This window comes from Halyomorpha halys, unplaced genomic scaffold, assembly GCF_000696795.3.
Source record: "Halyomorpha halys isolate HHAL.00 unplaced genomic scaffold, Hhal_1.1 Scaffold18.1, whole genome shotgun sequence".
NCBI lineage: Eukaryota > Metazoa > Arthropoda > Insecta > Hemiptera > Pentatomidae > Halyomorpha > Halyomorpha halys.
Genome location: NW_027114407.1, coordinates 636,014 through 662,216, shown reverse-complemented (window position 1 = coordinate 662,216; position 26,203 = coordinate 636,014). Strand labels below are relative to the sequence as shown.

Sequence of the window (26,203 nt, the reverse complement as noted above, 5' to 3'; positions counted from 1 at the left end):
ATTGGCTCAAATGTGTGAAGTGCTTGACACTTTCAGAATTAGCAGACAACTTTTAGATAAGTAAAATTATATATATTTCCTTTAGACCAGGATGTAGATATTACTTCAGAAATTTAAGAAACATAAACAATAATAATAATTTTCTATTGATTCTGGTTTCATAAGAAATAAGATCAAAATAATTAACACAGAAAAAAAATGAAACAATGAGAAATCATAACAAATTAATTTTTAAGCCTTTAAATAGAAACAAAGTCCTAATATGATTAAATTATTCCAAATATATAAGTAATAATAAAATAATGAAATCAATACTAATTAAAAAGTACAAATAATGAGTTAATACATCAGTATTTATTGCAACTAAGAAATATCAATTTCAATTCTTTTGGAACTAGATGGACAGGAAATGACTGAAAGGTGGGATTTGAAGGTACTGGAGTGTGGAAGGTACTGGAGCAATGGATGAAAGTAAGAATGAAATTATATTGGAAAGTGGATCTGATAAAGAAAGATCATTCAAAACTATGGTTTGGTGGGCTGTTGTATATGAATCTGAAGAAAGAGAACGGGTATTGCAAGAATAAACTTGAACTTCACTTTAATATGATATAATAAGATTTGAATTTAAGGAGATCAGACATATATGATGGATAGCAGGATCAGATAACATGATAGTAAGGATGCCAGGAAATAATAATAAAAGGTAGGAAGTTACTTCAACTCATCATCAAATCAGGAGGCAAAGGCACCCTTAGAGATATTAAAGATGAATTATATAAAGAAATTTTTTAACACATTTTAGTTTTTCTTAGATACACCTTGATCCCCAGACACACATCCATGTATTTATAATAGAAACATAATTACATTTTATACAATCTAGAATTAAAATAACTTAATATAAAATATATAACTCACCAGAAGTATTATTGTTGAAGAACCACATAGTAGCTCTTGTTATCGATTCAAACATCCTGTTGTGAAGGTTAATTGAAGCCTGCATGCAACTGTAGAAAAAGTAAAACGATCTGAAAATGGTCACAATTATTGTAGCTACAGTTATTCCGGTAAATACATGAATGCATGTTTCTCTTGAGACAACAAAAACATAAGGAATTTCATTCATATAGGTGACTGTATCATTGAGGACATTGGTGATGTTGTTGGTTATATTGGCTCTTAGAGCGGAAGTAGCATTCATAAAGTTTGAGTCACCAATTTCTGGACCATAAAAATGTTCTTCCAAGTTCACCCTAAAAAAAAAAAAAATGTATAAACAAAACTTATCATAATAATGAAAAAAAATATAAAATAATAACTGATGAGAAATTATTATTGATGATAATACAGATGAGCCAATTATGTATGGTACTCTATAATGATTAGTGGTGGTAAATGATAAAAGACTCAATACACCTTCTAAAAACATTCTCAATATTTAGCCTTATCATGTTATTGTAACTTTTGTCTTTTTTCAGACAGTTTAGTCCCATCACCACCAGTTTCCAACTCATTATTGCTGTGGAAGATTATTTTCAAATTTTCTACAGTGTATTGTGCCTCAAATACAAAAATGGTGTCGACCTCTGGTTGAGAAGTTTACAATTCCTTCTTTATTGTTCATTAACTAAATTTATTATCCTTGTATATTATGTAAATACTGGTTTAAAAAAAATTGAATAGAATCATTTCATATCAGGCAAGAAAATTACATATTTCCATCTGTATCCCACAGGAGAATCAACAATTCGATTGATTGTATGATTGGTTTTGTTTGGGTCAATTTAGAAGTTGATTAAATCACATTATTAATAATAAAAAAATCATGATGTACTAAACATTATTAAAATAGTAAAATTTTGCAAATGTATTTATCAGTTGATGTCAATTTTTTTTTAAAATAATTATAAACCAAATTATTTATACATCAAATAAAAATGTATCTTTTAATGTTTCTTTTTAGTTTTGCATGTCAAGATCAAGAGAAGTTGAGAGAAGTTCGCAAGGTAAAATAAGGTCTACTGAAAGTCATTCTTGGTGCTTTACTCCATACCGTTCAATGGTACTGCAAAATTTCTTCCAATATTAAATAAAAGGAACTTCTTCTTTCTCTTCCTCCTTAGTTTAGTGCCTTTCAGCGTGAAAGTACCTCTGTCCAAGCAAACCAAGCCCCTCGATCCCGAGCCAGTACCCTCATGGCATCCCAGTTAAATAAAAGGAACAAAAAATTATAATCTAACCCATTTTATAAATTCTTTACCAAACAATTTCATACCTTGTATATGTTATAAAGGTTTGGTAACAATAGCCAACATTAAACAAAACACAGCTTGTGTGTTTTATATTGACAGCCATTACCTACATGGTTCAAAATACAACACTTTAATATTCAATAATTTTAAAAAGGAAATAATTCCAATAACAAACCAATAAGTGATCCAGTAATCCCCACCACTAGCAAGAGCCTGAGAAAAAATACACATAAAGAGTAGGAAGAGACCTTGGCAGCATCCACCTCCGGCAGAAATATAGGCTCTGTAGACTCTTCCGCTAACTGAACCTTTAGTTTGGGTTTCGGCCACCTCTACTGGAAAATCTGTGTTTATTTCATCAAAGCAAGACGATGTCATACTCTGGAAATAAAAAGATGAACACACTTAAATTAAAACTTTATAAATTAATTATATTTTTAAAGATTCTTGACATTTATGTTTAATATAACGATTAAGAAGTAGTCAGGATAAATATTTGAGTGAAAAATAATAGGAGTTTAGCGAGTCTCTTTCCAAGCAGGAAAAAATGGTCAAGTATGGTTGTGACAAGGTAGAATGATGCATTTTGATCATTCCAAAAGCAAGAATCCTGCTTTAGGTAGTTCAACAAAGTCAATATTGCTACTAATTTAAAATATAATTATAAAGCTGACTTAATTTTAAGCAGGGTTTCCACGATGACACTGATTGTGGTATTAATAGTGATAGTGAAAGCTGCCATACAATCAGGATCACCTTGATAGATGGTAATGGGTAATACTATCAACAATCTCTACATGTGCAACAAACTTACAGTCCTTGGACTTGGAAAATTATACCACGGAACCTCTGGTTTAAAGAACTGTCAAATACAATCGTATCAGCAGTTTTGTATGGGATAGAGCACAATTCACAAGGCTACTCATGATAAATCTCCCAGTACATCACAAATATCAATATTTAAAGGCACTATTCTATAATGTACATTTATATACCACATCATATAAGGATTTTCTTGTACAACAACTGTTATCACAATAACATTTCTACATCTACTGTCATTCCTCTTGTATACACTAAATGCCTGCAATAATTAAAATTATTTTTTTAATTGGGCTATTCTTGATACATCTTCTATGTACAATGTACTATACTAAAAATATAGTGTTCTGTCATTACATTTTTACTATGTTATTGTCTTTTATATGATTTAGTAAATATGTGACTTTAAAAACTGTTATTCCCAGTTACCTTTTTATTATAATTATTATTTGTATACAAAGTTTTCTTTTTTTTTAAATGAATATTTGAATAAAATAGAATTAAACACCAAAAACTTGGCATAAGAGGGATACATAGTGTATTGACTATTTGATTATTTGTGGAAAAGGGAAGGAGATTGAATGAAAGGAAAGCTAAAATTGGAGGCGATGGTCGCACCCCCGATGTGAATGTTTGATGACCTTGTGCCTGTCACCATCAGATCTATCTTTCACTGTTATCAATCTGGTACTGTCAAATTCCATGGTTATAAATCAGATATTTTGTATAATTCAATTCAATATTTTTTATAATTCTAAATTTATTAGTATACTATTTCTTTTCAATTTTATGTTTCTCTAAGTAATGGTTATCTTTATTTGTTCTATAGCCCTGATAAAGACCTGAAACTCAGGTCAAAAAGTCAGCATAAATAAATAATTTTTTGTTTATTTATGTTTTTTTTCTGACCACATCCCTGATCATCTTCTCCAATTAGTATCTATGGCCAACTATCTACACCTCATTATGGAAAGCTAAAATACTTTTGGGAGGAGCAACGAACAAAGTAATTGCTTTCATTTTACTTAAATGCATCTTGTGACAGGCACAAGGTCATGAAACATTCAGGTGGCACTAAACGGAGCACTTGAATTGAAGAACAACCAAAGTGACTGAGCCAATGTTGTTGGCTGTTCCAGCACTCCTAGCCTATAATGAAATATACCTGATACTGTTATTAAGAGGTATCAAAGACAAAGTATCAGTTAATACATTCCGACCCACCTCTAGTTTAAGCTCAGCATGAAATTTTGTTAAGTGTTAATGAAAGTTCAATGAGGAGTATTTAGGGATTTGGTATGTTATAATGATAAATAAAAATAAAATTATAAATAATACGGTAATTTTTATTTTATTTATCAATTTTTATTATTATAAATAATAAATTAAATAAAAATTATAAATATATGGTTAAAATTTACGAAGTTTAAAAGTAAAAAATTGTATTGAAGATAGAAACAAACCTGAATAGATGATTGCCTGCTTCCAAGTGTTCGAATTATAGGTGTTTCTTCTACTACTTCCTTATGTTCTTTTTCAGACATTAACTTGGTAAAATCAAGTCCTGATTTCTGAAGTGTCTCATTTGAACCAATTGCTGAAACAGTCCCCTATAAATAATATTTTATTAATGATACATTAACACAATAAATTTATGATATAACTTGATTAAGAAGATTTATTTTGAACTAAATTTCATATAAAAAAAAATAAAATAAATAATTCCTACATTTTCAAGTAATACAATTTGATCTACACTGTCCAGGTATTGCAACTGGTGAGTGATAAGAATGACTGTCTTCTTCTTTAAGTAACCTGAAATAAACAAAAGTAAGAAAATTTAACAGTTATATAAATAAATAAAGTTGTAAGGTATCACAGTTTAAGTGATAATATATTAATGCAGTAATACTAACAAACCTTGAATACAATCTTCAAATAAATGTTTTCCTACATGGGTATCAACAGCTGATAAAGGATCATCCAAAAGATAGACATCGGCTTCTTTATAAACAGCTCTGAAATCAGTAAATAAACAAATTTTATATTAATTAACTCATCAGAATTTAATAATTACTTATATATAAAATACTAATCAAAAGAAAATCAAATAATAAGAGTTACAAACCTGGCAAGGTTGATTCTCGCTCGTTGGCCCCCACTTAATGAAACCCCTCTTTCTCCCACAATAGTCTTATCACCATATGGAAGCAGTTCAAAATCAGTCCGAAGGGAACAGACCTTCACAACTTGTCTATATCTGTCACGATTGTATTCTAGACCAAAAAGAATATTCTGACGTACACTCCCATGGAAAAGCCATGGCTCTTGAGAAGCATAAGATAGTTGACCGTTAACTTGTATCGATCCACTTGTGAGGTTCAATTCCCTTAAAATAGCATGGAAAAGTGATGTCTAAAAACAAAAAATGCAGAAAAAAGCTTGTCTGACTTCTTAATTTGTAAACGTGTTAACAACTCACTTCATAATATATCTACATTCACTGAATAAAAAAGTTCATAATGAAAAAAAATGCTATCAAAGGAATAGCATTTAATTGCAAGTATACTCTCTTAATCCTTATCATTTTTTTTTGCTTGAGAAAAAAAAGGATTGGAAAATATGTTTACTAGGTTCAATAAAGACATTGAGCAGTTATCTACCAAAGGTAATATATTCACTGAAGGGAAGTAAAATTTATTTGACAAATTAAAATTCTACATTAAAAATTTATTCAGTTCATTTGAAATTTTAAATTTTCCTCTGTCAAATAGTTGCTATTAAAAATTTAACATATTAGATGAGATTTTGTCATAATAATTTTTAATTAATAACTCATCAAAAGTGAATATACTCGTATTGACTTTGATAGATAACTCCTTATTTAATTTGAATAAAATATAGCAAATTGTGGCTGTATTTAAAAACAAATATTTATGTAACTTAAGATAATACCAATTTATGACTTTATAAATATTCTCTAAAAAAGGTTAAATTGTGTTTGGAAAGATTTTTAAGGTATTTTCTTGAATCTTTTAATTCTGAGGGGGAAAAAATCAGTATAGGTAGATGTAACTTTTTTTTGTCTGTTTTCATTTAGTTTTTGAACTTTTTATTTTACATTATTTTAAACAAAAACAATTCTAAAACCTCAAAATGTAATTCCCTCACAGTGCCCAAAGCTGATTTTCAAGCCTTTGTTTCTTAACAACTTAGGCAAGTATCCTATTACTATTTAAATTGTAATTTTCTTTAATATTAAGAACTGTAATCAGAAATCTTTAAACTAATATTATTGCACTTAAAAGGAGTGTCTAGAAGTTATATTTAATTCCCTCACCTTCGTAGAGATTGATGTATTTTTAGTAATGATCGTAGAGATAATGTGAAAAAATAAACAAAACCTTTTCCCTTTCCACTGTCATCAATGTTTGTAACCTGCTTTTTTACCAGAGCATTTACTCAGCACAAGGCTGCCAATGTGTTGATAAAAGACTGAAGGGGATGTAGTCGTTTTATTTGAAAGAATTCCCTCACTCAATTTTACTAGGCAAGTTTTTAAAGATTTTTTTTATAAACTTTAGTCTTCTATGTGTTCTGTTTTTTCTTTCAAGTAATTACTCAAACTACAGAGTGATAACAAGTTAAAATGTATGAATTTAGGGGAGTTAAACATTATACTTTTAGATTAAATAAATGCTTTGTACTAACTTAATCCCCTTATTCATATCTGAATTAATGATTTCATTCCCTTAGTTACAAATATCTTTACTTTTTTCAAATTAAATATGTAATGATCATGAAGAGCAGCTGGGATAGGAGTTGAATTTCATTCAAAATTAACAAAAGATTTTTTGATATATTAGGAAACGTTATTTAGACAATCAATTGTGAAAAAAATCTCATATTTGACCTTTTTTGAAGAATTGCTCATTTCATTCTATCGGATAGATCTAACCTTATCTTATGGCCAAATAAAAAAATTCCTATAGTAAAAAAATAAGTCTCTGCCCCATTTATAGAGGCCTATATATAGTAAGGATATAAAAAAAGTTAAAATATTGATAATTTTAAAAGTTAAAATTTAAATAGAGAACAATAATCTAATTATTTTGGGATTAAAGGACCATAATTTTTAGTAAACAAATTAGATTAATTTAAATAATTTTATAAAAATATAATTCAGTAAGTAGTCCCAAAATAAATAAATGAAATAAGAATTTTAATTCTAAAAAAGGAGTTTTCTTACTGATGAGTTTTTATGAAAAATTATGTTCAATAATTGCTAATAAAATTAATTCTAACTAAACTTAATCTTGATCACATCATTATTTTTAAACTAAAACAAATGTAAAAAATTGAATAAGCTATACCTTCCCAGATCCGACGGGCCCAATGATAGCTGTCAACACTCCGGGAACTACATCAAATGTAATGTTGGTGAGTGTATTTTCATGTGAGCTTTCCACCCATTTAGCAGTCGCATTCTTAATAAAAATACCAGGTTTGTCTGTTTTTCCAGTGTAATGAACAGCCGTAATGGGATCTTTCTTTTCATCGTTAATGAGCTGAATTCCATTATTTTCCAAATCAACTTTTCCATTTACTTTAAATAAATGTTTTGGCTTCTTCAGATGAGGGTCATTGATCATTAAAAATGCCTGTTCAGAGAATTAGAGTTAGATTTTTTTTTTTGATTTTTCTAATTCAAACAAAATTAAAGTTTACAATCATTAATTAAGTACTTCGTAAAGAAGATCCAATTTGAAAAATAGATTTTTATACAAGTAAAATAGGTTTCAATTAAATCAAATAATTGGTAGACAAAATTTAAATAAATACACAAAAAAATATATAAAGTAAGAAAGTAATAATTAAATATTGAAGCAGAGCTCTTGGACATGATCATGCGTGTAACGGCACATTAAAACTGAGAATGGTTTCTAACTGCTCTCTATGCACGGATCTGAATAATGACAATTTTCAATTTTTCTATATATGAAATTATTTTCAAGAAATCTTGAAGTTTGATATTTAGCTATTTAACAGTACCATCATTATAGAAACTAAGAAACAGAAATAATTAAGTTGTAATGAAATAAAAGTGAGGATACCTACTTTAATCCTTTTGATTGATATAAGGCCTTCAGCAACTTGGGTGATTCCTTGTGGAAAGAATACAGTCATTGTCTGTCTTAAAGTGCTATAGAAAGATGTCAAAACGAATACCTATAACATTATAGAAATGAGAATGGCTTAATATAATGCTATCATTGAAGAATAGATCTGAACTAGGAGAAAAATAAGTACCTTTTCGGCATCGATTCTGTTACCAAGAAGAACGTATGATAAAATTGTGAAGAAGATTGCAGTTCTAGCATGAAATATAATAAAAGACAGCATGATTCCTTTTATATAGGAAGATTTCGTGATCTCCTTTATTTCCTTTCTGAAAGTTAAGCATTACCATTTATTTTATTAATACTATTCTTTTAATATTGGTTTAACATATAACAAGAAATGTATGTAAAATCTGTTATTTATTAGAAGATATATTACGGGTATTCATGATCTTTAGTTTATCATATTAGAGTGTGTTAAATGGAGAAATATTTCCTTCTTTTAGCATATGAATTGATATAACATTTAACATGATTGAGAGTCTCTTAATAGGTATGCTAAATAGAGAATGACGTCATGCAACAGACCGGTTTTGTCTGCTGTCGTTTTGATAGGTTAGATGTTCATAGTTCGTGTTTTTTTGTGGACATTTTTAAAACTCTAATAAAGTAGCACAGCAGACATAAAATGCTATTTACCTTCTAGCAATTTCTACCAGGTGTGCAAAAGGTTTTTCCCAAGTATACATTTTAATCACTTGTATTCCTGATATTATTTCATTCATGAGCCTAACCCTTTCATCTGTTCGAGCAGCTGTTTTCAACCGCAAAGAAGATGCCCTTTTACCAAGCCAACCTAAAATACATGAAATGTAATAATAAAAAATATGAATATTTTAATACAGAATATTATTTATTTATATAATACATAAAGAGACATACCTTGAAAAGGAATAAACAGTAATAAAGAGATAAGGCCGAGTAAGGCAGCCAATTCCATTTTGGTCCACATCAAATAAGTTACAATACAAGTTTGAAGAGGTCCAATCCACAAAATATGAAGAAAAATGAAGGCAATATCAAATCGATTGACATCATTTGATAATAAGTTGACAACCTGCCCAGCAGTAGTTTGTCCTAGTGCAGTTTTACTCAATTTCAAGGACTGTAATGCAAGTTAAGGAGAAATGACTACTTCATTAGGATCTCAATTATTAATTTAAAGCATTAACAGCTAAATATATAAGTTAATTTGTGGAGTAAAATTATAATGAAACATAGTGAGTTCCGATACCTGATCGTACCACATGAATAATCAGTTACAGGGATAGTATTTTTATAATACGACAACACAAAAAAATTTAATAGAGAATAGTGAAGAACATTGATTTAGAAGTATAATGCTACTAGATGATTAATGATTATCTATTTCAAGACTGACCATGCAAAACCCTCCAAGCTTAAAACCGACATTGCCCATCAGGCCCAAAACGTGTTTTTAAAGTGTGATACACTGTAAAATGATCCTTTGAAACTCCTAACTTTTTTGAAGAAGGAATTAAAACTTATCAATTGGAAGAATAGTACAGGTAATTCTCAGTTTACAGGAAAGTTTTAGTCAATTAGAATGCTTACTCCCATACCTCATACTACTAGCCTGACTTTTTCACCTACTTCTGTAATGAGAAGAAACATTACTTCATAATATATTAAAAGATAATTTGGTCATTCATAATTCAATTTTACTCATAAAAGGTAACTTAACAATTCAGGATCATTTTGATTGTTAATTTTGCAAAACAATGTGTTAACCAAATTAATAATTCAAGATCATTTTGATTTTTAATTTTGCAAAACAATGAGTTAAGTTTATTTCCTTCCAAACATTGTTCTCTCATTTCAATGTCATTACCTAGCAAAAAAAAAAAAAAAAAAAAAAAAAACAATGCCTGAGATTAAGCCTTAAGATTATTGAGTAAAGGGTCACTAATTTCCAAATTTATCAACTATTAAACAAAATTCTATTTAAATTTGGTAAATTGAAAAAACTAATGACTTTTATCATATGATTAATTACTTTGATCATTAAGTACTTACGGTCTGTTTGAAATAAATGCATAACAAAAAACACACACAAACAAAAAAATACAAACATCTGTACCTTCCTGTAAATCAGAGAGCAGGCTGCTACCCTAACTTTCATTCCAGTATGCATTATAGCCATCATGTACGGATGCATCATAATTACTGTCAAACCGGAACAAGCGATTACACCAGCAGCATACATGTAAGCTTCTTCTTTTGACATAGTGGTACTAGAGAAATATCTAATAAGACCTCCAAGTAACAATGGTTGACCGACCCTAAAACAAATAAAAATTCATTTTTGAAATAAGCAAACAAAAAAAAGAGCCACCAAATAGGTACATCTTATCAGTGATCTGTAAGAAGAGATAATTCAACAAATGTGCCATTTTGATATTTTTTATCTTGGGTAATTTTACTGAAATGGTTATTTATGCTAATTATTAACTAAATAACTATGCGACACACAATCAGGAATGTTTAAGGTTCTAAAAAATATAAACATTTTGTAGAATTTTCATCCTTAGTCAACTTTCCAGACCAAGTAAAGTACAAAACACGCTCTTCTCAACATTTTTGGATTCATCTTTTTTTCTAACACCGATAATATATCTATCCCTCCTTTGTACTGCAATTTCTTTGTTTAATTTTTGTGTATTCTTACTGTTGGGGAATTCTTTGGATAACAAATATGCACTTAAGAAGAACTTAGCCCCTTTCACAACACGGTGGTGGTAATATGTAAAAACAAATATAATTCGATAAAAAAAAAAAGAAATTGAAATGAATCACTTAAGATTAGAAAAAACAAAACAATGAATGTCTCATATCATTGCTTTAACTAAACTACACTCAAAAGATAGATACAGCAAATTTAAAAATAAATTATTGTCACATGTACCTTAAAACAATCTCCGAAAAAAAAATGACTGTTCCATAGAGCATTAAACGCAAACCAAACATCTTGACTACCACACGTAACAAACTTGGTTCCTTCTTCTTAAGCTGGGCTTTAGCAACTTCTTCATCCCATAATCTGAAATAAAAATAAAATTATCTAATTAGGCCTAAGAATATTTTCAAAGTACAGCAACAACCATCAAATAGCTTATGAAGGTCAACCATGATCAAAGTTTTTTATAATCAAAACCAAAACTTACTTTTCTATCTGGTCACCGAGATATCCTGAGCTATGTTCCTTCAAGGGCTCAGGCAAATCCTCAACTGTCAAATCCCTACTGTGCCCCTCCCAGAACAGAGGCAACGTCCAACTAGAAACAAGCATCAATAATTCTCATTAAGGTTCTTAAAAACTAAAAGTGATTTAATCATAACTTAATGTGGAGACTGGTAATAAATTTGTGATTGAAGTCTATGACTTGAAGCGAATACCAGAATGTTGAATTCATGTACTACTGCCTATCTCTAAGTTTATTTTGGGACAAAATTCCTCAAAAAATAATCACATTGTTAAGCATTACATAGATAAATATTTGGAAAATGTTCACAGGTCGATTATCAGGTAACAATTTTTATAACAGAAATATATAATGTTTACATCAGTCTGATGATTTGTTTATGAAGTTGGTGAAAGAATAAGTGGCGACCACAGGAAAATGTTGAAGGGGATTTACAAATAATGATGAGTAAAAAATCCCAAATGGAGATAGCACAAATGACAAAGTCTTCATTGAAGAAAGAAGTACAATAATGTTGTGGTAGTTTTTTGAAAAATATTTGAAGAAAAGGTTATTAGTACATGTTGATCCATAGATGTGGAAATAGAGGAGAAATAATAAAGGAAATAAAAGCTGATATTGTTTTATATTAAATTCCTAAAACATGCTTTATGTTTACCTGAAGGTGAGGGCAGAGATAATACTAGCTGCGGCACGGGGATTTCCTTTCTTCCCTGTTTTATCCTTGTCTGACTCCATAACTTATCCATGCATGAGCCTTTCTCCTCAATATTTCTAAAAGAAAAAAAATAAATAATATAAAATAAATAATTATTAGAGGAAAATTCCATATTGAATCAACTCTATCTGAGAAATAAAATTTGTTGGAACCAAGAGGCCATAAACCCCTTCATTCTTGTTCATTAACTAATTTACAATATATGTTTTTTATATGTAACATTTTTACTCCATAAAAATCTCTGATATTAATATTTCAATCATAAAAGAGCTTCTTTACTAAAACCTTTTTAAATATGATGGCTCAAAAAGAACATAAACATCACATAATAATAATAAGAGATTGATGACCTAATATTTTATTTTATTTTTTTTTTTTGTATTGCTTTTGATAACGCTCAATCCTTGATAATGCAAATATTTTGTAACTAAAAACCATATGCAATCAATCTGATAAGAATGCCCATAACTTGTTAACTCTGATTGCAACTCTGTAATATTTTATGTAAATAATAATAAAAAAACAAAACAATGTTAAGCTAATGGTATTAAAGGAGATAGGGAGAATCACAATCTAGATGTAGGAGCTTAGGATCATTAGGTGAGGCGATATCATATCATCTTGACTAGAAAGAGATAATATCAAATCTGGTAGCTTCTACTGTCTTTGTTTGATACTGTTGTCAGTTTGTGCCAGTCAGAAAGTAATAAAAAAAGTCAAGACATTTTTTTTACATATCAAATACACAACAAAAGAAATAGTGCAAAACTAAATGATTATCAGCTAACTTTTCTAGTGGAAATGTTATTATTTTGAAACACAATGCAGCCATTAATTTTTAAAGCCACATAAATCAACAGTGCTGTAGTATTACAGACAATTTATGATTCATGTTCACAAGATGAGAAAAATAACAAGTAAATTAGTCTTTTTTAAATTAATACAGTGGAACCTCTTTATGACAAGGTTCCAATGGCGGTACCAGGAATGCTCTGGGGGGGAGAGTGCACCTCTGTGTCAGGTGAATTCCCATATCTTGATATAAATAAATATAGTTTAAATAACTAAAATTTTGCAATACAATATGTTTTATAATAAAAGACTCTGTTGTATTTATATGTAATAGAAACAGGTTTTCAAAAAAAAAAAAAAATTGTTATCTTCTAGAGGGAGGGGAAGACAATAATGCATGATCTGGATAATCTAGTCTAGTCCATGTTCCAATCTCTAGTCAGTCTTAAAATAAAATGAGACGCATTTTAGAAGAAAAAGTGATCTAAAGAATGGTCCTGAAATATTTGACCTACAACACCTACCCCTAACAAGCGCTTTCCACAATCGATATCTTGCATAGAAGAGAACTTTTGATTTTTATAGTATTTTTACCAAAGGAGAGGAGGGAGGGTGGTCGGATTAATACAACTATACAATACCCGATTCGTTAGTCCCCCCAACCAATCAATATTAATAAATCAATGACGTAATATATTATATTCCAACGTATATTTTTTATGAAATGATAAAAAAAAAAACAGGTTTGTGGGTATCACTTTCGTTTATAGGTAACATAAGTAAAAGTCCTTTGTAATTTCGGGGAGGGCGCGGACCCCTGGGATTCTTTGGCTACGTCACTAACCTTGTACATCGACAAAAAAACAATTTTTTTTTGTACTAAGTTATTTATGAGTTACTATTGTTGATTGTCGTTTCTAAGAAAGGATGGAGGTGCTTTAATAATAATTAAAAAAGAATGTCAAAAAATTAATAGAAACCAATCGATGATTTAAAAAAAAAAAAAGGTAAATTTTTCTTTCATACTTTGCTCAGTAACCAACAGGATTAACGGATGTTATACAAGTATTCCATTGCCTTGAAGAATAACAGTTTTCTTCATTCATTCCTTGGGCAACTGATTATTTTAAGTCAAGTGTAAAATGAACTGTTTTAGAACAATATTGTAAAAATAAAGAATTATATATATATCGGTATATCGGTCATCATCGGTAGATTCCTGCAGAGCACTAGGACTGCTTTCGAAGCAATGGATGTCGAAGCAAAAAGGATGGGCCTACATATCAATGAGGAAAAAACCAAGATTATGCTGTTGGGTAAGAAGCCTCTGGACCAGAGGATGAATCGCCTGGAAATGGGCCCCTATAATTTTGAAGTGGTAAGATGTTTTACTTACCTTAGCTCTATTATCAACGAGAACCAGGATGAAGAAGAAGAAGTTAAAAGCAGAATTGCAGCTAGAAACAGAGCTTATTTCTCCATTGTAAGGTTAATTAAAAGCAGACTTGGTAGTCGTACCACCAAGTTCACCCTGTACGAAACGTTGATAAGGCCAGTCATCACATACGGTGGAGAAACTTGGACGCTAAGTAATAAAAGCATTAACCTGCATTAATTAGATAGGCTTGAAAGAGTAATTCTGATGAAAATCTTAGGGCTCGTATGCGAGAACGGTAATTGGCGAAGAAGGAAAAATGGTGAACTTTTTGGGCTCTATAAGGAATGTAGCATCTCCGCGTACATAAGAATACAAAGGCTTAAATTGCCATGTAATGAGGACGAGCGGGGAAAGAGTGGCACATAAACTGTACGGGCACGTTCCGGATGGTGTGTGGCAACGTGGTAGGCCGAAGGGCCGATGGAGGGATGCTGTGAGACGGGATCTGCGACAACTGAGGATCCCAGTTACCCTTACAGAAGATGGAGAAAGATGGTTGGCGGGCGTTGAGCAGGCCAAAGGCAGCTTATTACGCCTGTTGTGCCAACAAAAGAAGCCATATATACATATATTCATATCTGTTGTATTCGGGCATTTTTCAAATTCTTTAACTTAAAAAAACTAGTTACAACCTAAAAATAAGTAAACATTTTATTTCTTATATTTTTGGATAACCAACTGGTTATTTTCGGCTGTTTTTTTAATATAAAAAGGAATCACCAATTTTTTTTTTCTAGAGAGCCAATGAGTAACATTAGGGCTTTATCAAGAAATAGCTAAGACTAAAGATTTTTTTTCAATAATTGGTACTGCGTGATGTATACAGAGAACATTTAAAGTAAAGCCTTACAATTCTTTCAAGAAAATCAGTTAATCGCTCAAATTACTGGTTAGATTGAAAAGAACTGGAAGCAACCTAAAATTAGGACCTCAGTTTTTTTATAGATAACTAGTTATTTTTAACAGGACTCTAACAAGTGGGTTGTATCTTTTTATTTATTATTATTTTATTTTATTTTTTTGATGAATTGATTGTTTTTAAAGCAAAGTAAAAGGCTATTTTGAAATGACCCCATTCCCTGTGAATATATATATTAGCATATATTCAAGATAAATATGCATATACCCACTGGAAGTTAATTATTAAGAAAATAAAAAGACAATATAAATGTTTTAAACAATGGATGAGAATCACTATCAAGAGAGATGGAACATTGTTCAGCTTTCCCTTCAGGTGCGCAGTGAGCAAAATCATCAATTTAGAGACAAAATAAACTCCAAGATATGATATTTACAGATATAAGATAACATGTTACATTTTGTTGGGCAGACATAAAAAGCGACTATTTTATTTCTTCAAATGTTTGAAAATAATAAAATAAGTAAACAGTCTCTGTTTATAGAGTGGGTCTAATTTTAAACGATGACATTTCTAAGTTAGACGAGTTTCTAATTATTTGTTTTACTAAATGTAAGTGAGAATTCATTTAACATTGTCAATGACAGGTAAGACCAAATGATTTACTACTAAGTATATCGATCTAACTAATCAAACATTTAGTGCATTCATGTTTACATTTGCTGTATGTTTTTTCCTAGTTCTGTTTCTTCATACCTACTAGTTTGAAAATCTTTCAGCAATTAATTCGACTGATTAAGTGTTTTTTTTTCAGATAAGACATCTCCTATCAGTCGCTATTTTAAAAAGAAATGGTGGATGGAAATAACGATAACCAAAGATCTTCGTGGAGTGAACATTTTACCAAATCTAAAAAAAAAAAAAATTTGGGCTGAATTTTCAGAGAAAATTCTCAGACGAATTACGTAACGATATTTCACCCTTGATTCAGCAACACTGAACCTCGTTGGCGGACGCAGAGAATTATCCCTCTCCTTAAAAAAAAAATTATTTATTTTATATCTTGAATCTCATTCCGGAATTGAAAGCACAAATGATAGTTGAGTGAATGTTTTATAATCGTTTAATATAATTTTTTCGTTAATTTTTTTATTAGTGGTACATAGTAATTTCAATTATATATATCATTTTATTTATGCTGTTTTTACTCTTGCAAATATAAGACGTGAAAAATTTATGTCCAACTCCCACCTCAACCCGAATAGTTTTCTAAATTTTTTTTCACAATTTTCTTGACCGACATGATTTGTGTTTTACGTAAAATGGTAGTATTCCTGTCTTGATTGAAATTTGCTGTAAAACATTAGCAACTTGAATCAAATATGTGAAGACATGTCACAATCTCTCAAGAGGGGATCATAACACGAAAAAGAGCCAATCCTTCCAGTCCGGACCCGCCCCACTAAGACACCCCAACGGTTCTATAACACTTTTGAAATATTTGCTTAAAAAGGGAACAGGAAAATTGAGTAATATTTAAAAAACGCCTGACATTGGAAAACGGGGTAATATAGACTCTTTTTAAGATAATAATTTTTTTTTTATGTTTATTATAATTTTACTTACTAAATTAATAGATTAATTCCTAATGGTAAATAATTGCAACCCAAAATATTTTTATGGAACGCGACAGGGCTATTCAAACATTCGACATCTGTGCCCCTTTCTGCAATTTTCTTACTTATAAAAATACACATACTTCAATAATAATCGGAATATATTTATTTTTTCCTTATTAGTGCATAACATAAAAAAAAATAAAGAAAGTTCATTCATAATAAGATATATTTAAATGTTATTTTATAAATTTCGCTGCTTTCCGTTCGTTAATTACTACTACGATTCGAATTAGAAGTTCCGAACTTCAACCATCGGTCCATAACCTTGTGTATTAGAGATAAAACCATATTAGTACAAATAATCAAACTTATTAAAGCCCATAATAAAACTTTGGTAAAAAGGCTAAATATACAAATCTGCGTGCTCTGTCAGTTCAATACGAAGTAACAGAGAGTTATTCTGTTTTCTGGAACATTTAGTCCAATTAAATTGCCAAGTTAACTTGGAAATAATAGTAAACTAGTTCCTTTCAATGGATTCTATACTTCTGCTGCTTAAAAAGGTCGATGGTAAAACGTTTACCCGCAAATTGTGGTCTAGGAGTTTGTGTGGTGTATATTGTCTTATATTTTAATGGAAACAAATTTTTACTCGACTATTGTGTTGTGTGCCAATGCAGTCCGGTACATTAAGGTTTATAACTACAAACCCTTTTACAAGTAGATTTCAAAGTTTTATTTTTTACTGAGTTTTTTTTTATATCCAGAAAGAAAATGTTTAAGTGTGTTAGAAGTTTCCAGTTTTGTTTTTATGTTACTGTACGCTGTCATCAAAGTTACGTTTTTTGGGAGAATACTGCATTTCTAAAAAGTTCATAATGACTTCAACAGCTAACGCACGTTTTCTGTTTGAAAATAATTCAATTTTTTGTCTGCACTGAACCGGAACAGTAAATGACCTTCAAAAGTAGATATTGAACAATTTCAAGAACGCAATAAGGGAAATTCATTTCATTCAATAAAAATGTTTTCATTAAGTACTCAATATTTTGAAAACTACCTAACGCACCAAAAAAAGAATTGTACTAGAATTTTTTTCCCAAATAAATTTTTTAAGATTCGATCCATAATAGAACTCTTTGCGTTCAATATTTTTTTTAATAAAGATTTTTCCAAATATCGAAGAACAACATTTTGTATATATTGAAATATATAAAGAGACCCTAACATGTTAAAAATCAGAAAAGTATAAATAAATCGATACGCGATCTTAAAATCGATATCATTTTCATATTCTGCACTCCTCAAAACGTATAAGGGGACCGTAACATGTTAGAAATCAAGAAAGTTAAAATAAATCGATTCGCGATGTTAAAATCGATAGCATTATCATATTCTGCATATCCAAAAACCTAAAAACTGGCCTGATGTTAGAACTAAAAATAATTAAATTAAATCGATATGGGATCTTAAAATAGATAGCATTTTCGTTTTGTACTCTTTTAACTATGTGAAATGGGACCTTCATACATTAGAACTTGAAGGTGGTAAAAAAATGAGTGAATTAAAAAAAAAAAAATTGTTATTCGAATAATATGTATTCGACTAATTTTTCATTCGATTAATTTTTTATTCGATTGAAATAGTATTTTAAATATTCGAATAAAAAAGTATTCGGATTGTTTAGTCGTATTTTTATTCGAATAAAAATTTATTCGTCTCTCTTCAATAGAATAAAAACTTCGAATGAAAAATTATTCGTCTCTTGTCAATCGAATAATTTTCGCCCAACTCTGGTTCTTACTACTTAAATACAACACAAAGAACGCACATATACAATATTAACATGTAACGACAATTTTTTTTTTCAATATTTGTAACAAAAAGAAGTAAACTCCCTGTTGCACCATACGCAGCTAAAATCGGGTGCAATGCGCACATCTAAACTCTCCCTGTACACACTAAGGGAAACATTACATTAGGCCATATATTTGTTCTAAACGAAAACACACATATTCGATATTATCTAATATTGATTTTTTATGAGAATATTAAATTTATTGCAAGACCAAAAAATATATTTACCACTCTACTAATCAATGAAAAAAATAATTATAGGAATGAATGAATTCCCATTTTTAGAATACACGAGCATATCTTAAAAATATTAAGCAAGAGGTCGTGACTTGTGTGCCTTCTCTCAGGCAAAGGCTATTGGAAAAGGGGTTGGTTAAAAATAACTTCTATCTTCTTGCGAGAATAATTTCCTTCTATTTGGCAAGTTGAACTGCAAGGGAAACCAAAATTGGAAAATTATAACTCTAAAATAAATAACGTTGATAGATCTTTTTTTTCCCAAAATAGAGAGGGGCGTTATTAAGTTTTAATAAGTTAAAACTGATAATGACAATTCCTAATAACGATAAAATGAAATAACAGATAATCTCTGCTATATTAGCAATTAGTAAATATTCATTACATTAAAAGTTAATTATTAATTTTATTAAAGTAAAAAAAAAAAATTATTAATATAGAGCATGTATACTTAAATTTTTTTCAACGGTTTTCCATATTGAGCACAACCGTAACTTCTTCCCTTCCCTAAAATAATCCTCCCCTTCTCTAATCTTTATAATAATTATTGTAAGATAGTAAATGGATTACCTATATTAAATATGCCGAGTCTAAATTACCCTTTCATCCCAAAATGAGAACGTGATTTTTTAATGAAAAAATTAAAAACATAAAATTCAAAAACCTACGGATTAGCCGAGTACTGGACCCTCAGCGTGCAATATTGTGTATAGAATAAATCTATACACAAGGGTGCAGTCGTAAAATCTATTTTATTTTCATTTTATTCTCCTCCGAAAACATATAAAAGGGTCCCAATATTTTAGAAATTCTAAACGTGCGCGATGATAAAATCGATTTTATTTTGTCCATATTATTTATGAATTTATTTTATTAAGGGACCGCAGTATGTTAGAAATCCTAAAAGTTGAAATAAATCAACAAGCGAGGATGTGATCATTAAATGTATTTTATTTTCATTTTCAGCCCCTCCGAAAACATATAAAAGTAACATAATACGTTAGAAATACGAAAAGTCAAAATAAACCGATACGCTAAATCTTAAACTGAATATCATTTTCATATTTTTGAGCCATTGTAAAACAGATTTTTCTGTTTTGGTCTTTATTTAATTAAATTTAATTGGAATTACAATACAATTACTTGGATTTTTAGGAATAAAAATGGAATACCATGAGAATGGTATGGCTAATTGTAATTACATAGGCTCAACTTGTGATTCTAATCGGAAATCCCACAATTAAAATTATTTCCAACTCTAATTGCATTCCTGAAATTCCAAATAACAGTAATTGCCAAGGAATTTTAATTGCAATTACTTTTTTGCCAGCTCTGAAGGAGAGCGCTTGAAGATATTCCTTCTGGATTAGAGATAAAGCTCTTCGGATTATTTTCTGAGCCACTAGTAGGTATAAACAAAACGCTCTTATATTATTATTATAAATTAATTTATTTAATATTCAAAAATTAAGAAAGGTTTAAAAAAAATAAATATTTATCAGATGTACTTTACTTTACTTTAACTTTTACTTTTACTAATGTATTAGCAAAATTATGAATTACTTCTTGAAAGTACATATTTTTAAATACATCAGTTTATATTACAATCAGTGAAAAACTTTCCATTCGTTTTTGAAGCTATTGTACTTCTTAGTTCGTTTTAATTACATTATCGATTATTATCGATTACAGGATTTGGGGGATACATGAATGGTGTTGGGGTCGAGAGGACCCAAGGGGCAAAGATAGCATCTGGTAACAAATGATTACAGAAATTTTAAAAAGAGAGAAGAAAGTATTTCCAACGCCTGGAAACGCTGGCTGGAATCAAACGAGTTGAAAAAGTTTGTATTTGGTGTTGTTAGTATTGTTAGTATTTTTGTTCATACATTAACGTGTTAAGTTTTCCCAAAAGAACATTATGAAAAACTAATTGAAAGAATATTTTAATGAAATCCAAGTATATTGTTCTCATTAATTGAAATACTTACTACTTTCATATGAATACATAATTTGCTTAAATGCATTTATAATGATATACTGGTTATTGAATGAATTAGATTAAAATACAACGATAGAATTTTTTTTTTCTGAAGCCCTTAATGATGAAATTGGCACTTTTGCTTCTTAAGTTTGTAGTAGTTACCACTACCTCATATGATACTATATTATCATCTATCTATAACATAACTATATAACATATATTGTACAATATACTATATGATTATCTATATTATTTATACCTCTGGGTAGAGCAACAACAGTTAAATAAAAATGTGTGATAACTAGAAACTGGATTTTCGAACAGTAAAAAATCGAAAAATGCGAAGTAAAAAATCAAAACGTGCAAATTGTGCAGTAAAAATCCAATGTAGTATACAATATAATACATAATTTCATATCTTCATTTATACCTCTGGTTAAAACAACAACAGTTAAATAAGAATGTGAAAATAATTAGAAACCGGATTTTCGTGCAGTAAACTGAAAACTGAAAAACGTGAAGTAAAAAACCAAATCGTGCAGAAAAAAACCCTAAAATGTGTATAAAATACCCAAATCCTACAATAATCAACTTTTTTCTTTAATTTATAATATTAAAATGAACTTACCTAACCTTGTTTGAATTAAATTAAACTCGCTTAATGCTCTCTATATACATAAAAACTAAACTACTCCCATTCAAAACCTCAATTTTGTAAATGATATAAGAGCTATTAATGAAGCTAATTATATTAAATGATTTTATATTCTTATTGTGATTATGCTTGGCTTTTATATTGTTTGTTTAGTAAGGAATATAGTAGTAACCAATAAACTAACAAGTAATAAGTCGATATTGAGAAAATTATGATAGGAGATTAAAAATGAATACTTATAATCATTCTGATAAGACCAATTACTTTTTTGTTAACTTTTTATTTAAAATAATATACATTCGTAATATAATAGCATAAATAAAAAAATTGAAATCCCCTCTGGTTACTTTGGACGGAAGAATGAAGGGCTTGATGCAGACTGAGAATCCAAGTTAAAAACAACACTGAACATTCTCAATAACAAGCTTATTTAAGAAAGACCTTTTCAAACTTAATTATACTATTCCAAGAATATTCGTCACTTGTGTTTACTGATTTGTTTTTTTTATTTATTTTATATGGGTAGAATTTGACTCTTTAGATATTTTCTCTTAGTCAATTTTACAACTGTGTCAACTACAAAATATAAATTAAATAAGGAAAAAATAATAAGATAAATTAAAATTAACAAATATTGGCAAGTATACAACTTTATGTGTATAATATGAGTAATTTGGTTCAAGCGTTGAGTTTTATGCAACAAAAGTCAAAATTTAGTTCAAAAAGTGTTAAACTTGCAATTTTGTGCAGAAAAAACTCAAAACGTGCATCTTTGTGAATAAACCCTAAAACGTGCAATATAAAATTAAATTTCGAATTTCTTTCATTGGACTTGGAAGTTAGGGAACAAAAGATGCAATTGCACGTAAATCTGGTCTCCAATGATAGCACTAAGTAACATGATGCCTTTTACCTCCGAGGTATAAATATATAATTAATATTCGGATCGTATAAAATAATGTATTCTCCCAAACGAGTTAAAGCATAGTGTACTGCATTACGTCATAGGTAGTTCTTCAATGGCAGCCAAATAATTACCTAAGTTGGAATACTGCCACCTAGATTATTTTCATTTTGGCAAAATGGTTAGCTCTGGCGATTTGATTAGAACACGTGAGTTGTTCGTGGATACTGCTTTTGAGCAGAAACAATAGTTAATCATTAGATCAAAATAACATTTCTGAATTACAGTAGAATTTCTTTAATTCGACAACTACGGAACCAAATATAGGAGACCTGTCAGATTTTAGTGTATAGACTACAGAGAAGCAAAAGAAAATTATACACTACTTAAGGGGTATATATGTATATGTTCTTATGGTATTATATATATGTTCTTATGTTTTACTGGATTCATGATCTTTAGTTTAACATGTTTAAGCGTGTTAAACGGAAAAACTTATGTTAAATGGAGAAATATTTCCTTCTTTTACCAAGTTAAAACGATATAACATGTAACATGGCTGAGAGTCTGTTACTAGGTCTGTTAAAAGGAGAATGACGTCACGCAACAGACCAGCTGAGCTCATCACCGTTTTGTTTGTTGTTGTGCAAGGTTACTTGCTCGTATTTTGTGCTTTGATTGTGTTAATATTGTTTTGCATGTTTTTAAAACTAATAAAGCAATGAAGGACAATAATAATAGTGTAATGACAGTTGTCAATTAGCTCATCTTGATTCTCTTCCTCACAAGTCAGAAGATCAACAAGACACTCAGTAGCCAAACTTTTACACAACTTCCACTTTTTCACTCACTTTAGGCATGTTATAATAAATTACTTTAACGAAAACTTAGAAGTAAACAGTAACATGAAGTTTTGGAAGGAAAGGTTATAAAGCAAGGTGCTAAGAAAATCCGCTAGGAGCTCTTATACAGTTAATCTTTAACATGACTTGAAATTGGGCTGCTCACAATCCTATACTGATAACATTTTACATTTAACACAACATCTTGATTGAATACCCCTATTGTGCTACAAAAGACTTTTAATGAAAATTGAAAAAAAAACAAAAAAAAACACAAAATTTTTATTTATATACTGATATAAATATTCTCATTAATTCTCAGAAATAAAAAATAACTGACTTAAAAATAAGACACATTCTTGAAAAGAAAATTTTAGGTTTGAAATAATAATTCATTGTTGTTTATTTTGTTTTCATTTTAACAATATGGCTTATCGCTTTGTCTTGAATCAATATCTTTGTACGTTAACATTTTGTCAAAATCGATCATGTAGCCTACCCAATAAGCACATGGGATTACAGGAAATTACACAGTGTCTGATCAGTCTACTGTGTTACGTTCTTAACAACGGGACAATATAGACCAATGGTATTCAACAAGTTTTCAACGAACCTCTCATATAATCGCTGTGGTAACAGAAGAGGCTCCTCCCTCTAAGTTGTAAAATTAGTTTAATGTTACTAACACTGGGAACTATTTAGTAAACATTATTCCTTAAATCAAAACTAATATACTTTACTATGCACAAAAATACATAAGTTATTTACTAAAAACAATTTAAATAAAAGTATTTAAAAAATTGTAGCTTTTGATTAAAAAAAATGTTTTTAAAATAACATCAGATCTTGTATAGTTGATTCTAAGTATCGTTGGTGGTTGAAAAATAATGGAAATTATAATTTTAACTTATATTAAAAAAAACTCAAATTTTAAAATTTAATTTGTCATTGCATTTATATAAAAATCGGTTGAATACAACTTAGAATTGGAATTTTGAAAGAAAAAAAAAATGGGCTTTTAAAATTTGTCATTACCTGCGATAAGTCAAACGGAAATTTTGACTCTTTGTCAAGCGATTGTAAATGACAAAGCGATTGACAAATATTTTTCATTGTAAATAAATTTAGTACGATACATGTTTGCAATTTTTTTCCAAATTCAAGAACATTTTTCAATGATGTTACGCGGACCATTTGTTGGGAAACATTGATATTTTAGACAAGTCACACTTAGGGCAGATTTGACGAAGTGTAGAGAGTAGGCCATTGTCGGCAACCCTCAACACACGAGCCTTAATATATTGAACGTAATATACACATGTATATGAATAGCTTGTAGCAAGAATGTGACAAGCCACAATTTTTAAGATTACTAGAATTTTGTATAAAATGTTCCTTTTTTTTTTTTTTTTTTTTTTTTTTTTTTTTTTTTTTTTTTTTTTTTTTTTTGTCTCTCTCTACTAAGTCAATTATTGAATTAGTTTGCCTATCACCAAAATTCAAGTATATTTATCCCTAATATTTCAGAATACTGTGGAAAAAATTAAATTATAAAGGTAGAATCTTCCGAAGCTGCTCTATTGAACAATTTCATCATGTGGCTTGTTTTAGTCATATTCTTATCGCAAACCCACCACGTGCTCCATTATATTAACGGAATTCCATATTGACTCATTAATATTAATTATTTAAATGGGACTTTTCAATAATAATTATTTATACTTACTAACTTATTCGAGAAGAGACTCGTAAGGCTATTATCGTTTGTTTTATAGCTTAATTTTATTTATTTTTTATGTTTTTCATGTAACTTTTTATATATTAAATCTTTCATAACACCTGCTTGGCATGGATCATTTACATGTAAATTAATAACTTTTGTATAAAGTTGCAGAGATCTGCACAAATATATATTCGTATATACAGTCCAGTTTTAACTAACTTAAAGATATTCTTAAAAAATCGTTTTAATCTTCTCTTGCTTATCTCAAAGATGTGGGAGGGTTAAAAAACAAATTGTTTTCGAAGGCTCCCACACAATTCTCAAAAGATAACGAACCATAAGTCATAGTCAATACGATAATTTATCATTAAAGATTTTTTTCTTTACTTTTTATTTAAGCATTAATGAAAATTAATTTTTTTTTTACGGGCCAACCATATTCTAGAATATTGTCAAATTGCGTCTTTAAACGGTATTCTTATTATTTTACAAAGAACCATTGGAGCAGACGAGCAATGTTAAAAAATAAATGTAATTGCATATTCATTTTTATTCATATATTGAGAATCCAATAAAATCAATTATAATCTATTAAAAAAATTCTAAGACACGAAGCAATTAAGCGACTAGAAAACGAATGGCAAATACAAGTAAGGGTTGACCAGTAGATAAATTAATTTATAAATTATTCTAGACCACAAACCGGTCCTAACTCAAAGCAACAAGTTACAAACTTGTTAATTACTGCCAGACTAATTAACTAGACCAAACGATATTTAAACCTATTAAGTATTTTACACACGACGCTTATAAATATTTTATTATCAGCTGGAATAGTTCCTCTCCTATTCAAAATCAAATAAATGCATGTTGCTGTAACTGAAGGTTTCCCAAGTAAACTAAAATAAAAAAAAATAAAAAAACAGAAGCGGACAATTAAAAAAATTAACGTTGCTTTATATAGGACAACCTTGGACTGTAGGTTCCCGACCAGCTGCAGAATGACAAACAGGGCCCTGTTTCATAATGGAACTAATAGTACAAGTAAAAAAGTACAAGTGTACAAGTTACAAAGTACAAGCTTAATACTTGTA

General features: G+C 29.4%; 1 protein-coding gene across 2 annotated transcripts in view; it reads right to left on the bottom strand.

Moving 5' to 3' along the window:
- Positions 1 to 26,203, bottom strand: part of LOC106680437 (probable multidrug resistance-associated protein lethal(2)03659) — a 155,032-nt gene that overhangs the window by 8,999 nt on the left and 119,830 nt on the right. For both annotated transcript variants that reach the window (XM_014420155.3, XM_014420164.3), the window contains exons 4-18: positions 12,140 to 12,255; positions 11,443 to 11,553; positions 11,184 to 11,318; positions 10,359 to 10,560; positions 9,140 to 9,362; positions 8,897 to 9,053; positions 8,388 to 8,526; positions 8,196 to 8,306; positions 7,451 to 7,738; positions 5,206 to 5,492; positions 4,998 to 5,095; positions 4,807 to 4,892; positions 4,541 to 4,687; positions 2,431 to 2,636; positions 922 to 1,256 (exon numbers count right to left, since the gene is read on the bottom strand). In XM_014420155.3, coding sequence (XP_014275641.1) covers positions 922 to 1,256; positions 2,431 to 2,636; positions 4,541 to 4,687; positions 4,807 to 4,892; positions 4,998 to 5,095; positions 5,206 to 5,492; positions 7,451 to 7,738; positions 8,196 to 8,306; positions 8,388 to 8,526; positions 8,897 to 9,053; positions 9,140 to 9,362; positions 10,359 to 10,560; positions 11,184 to 11,318; positions 11,443 to 11,553; positions 12,140 to 12,219 — 2,605 coding nt within the window. In that variant the 5' untranslated portion in view covers positions 12,220 to 12,255. The remainder of the gene's footprint in view (positions 1 to 921; positions 1,257 to 2,430; positions 2,637 to 4,540; positions 4,688 to 4,806; positions 4,893 to 4,997; positions 5,096 to 5,205; positions 5,493 to 7,450; positions 7,739 to 8,195; positions 8,307 to 8,387; positions 8,527 to 8,896; positions 9,054 to 9,139; positions 9,363 to 10,358; positions 10,561 to 11,183; positions 11,319 to 11,442; positions 11,554 to 12,139; positions 12,256 to 26,203) is intronic.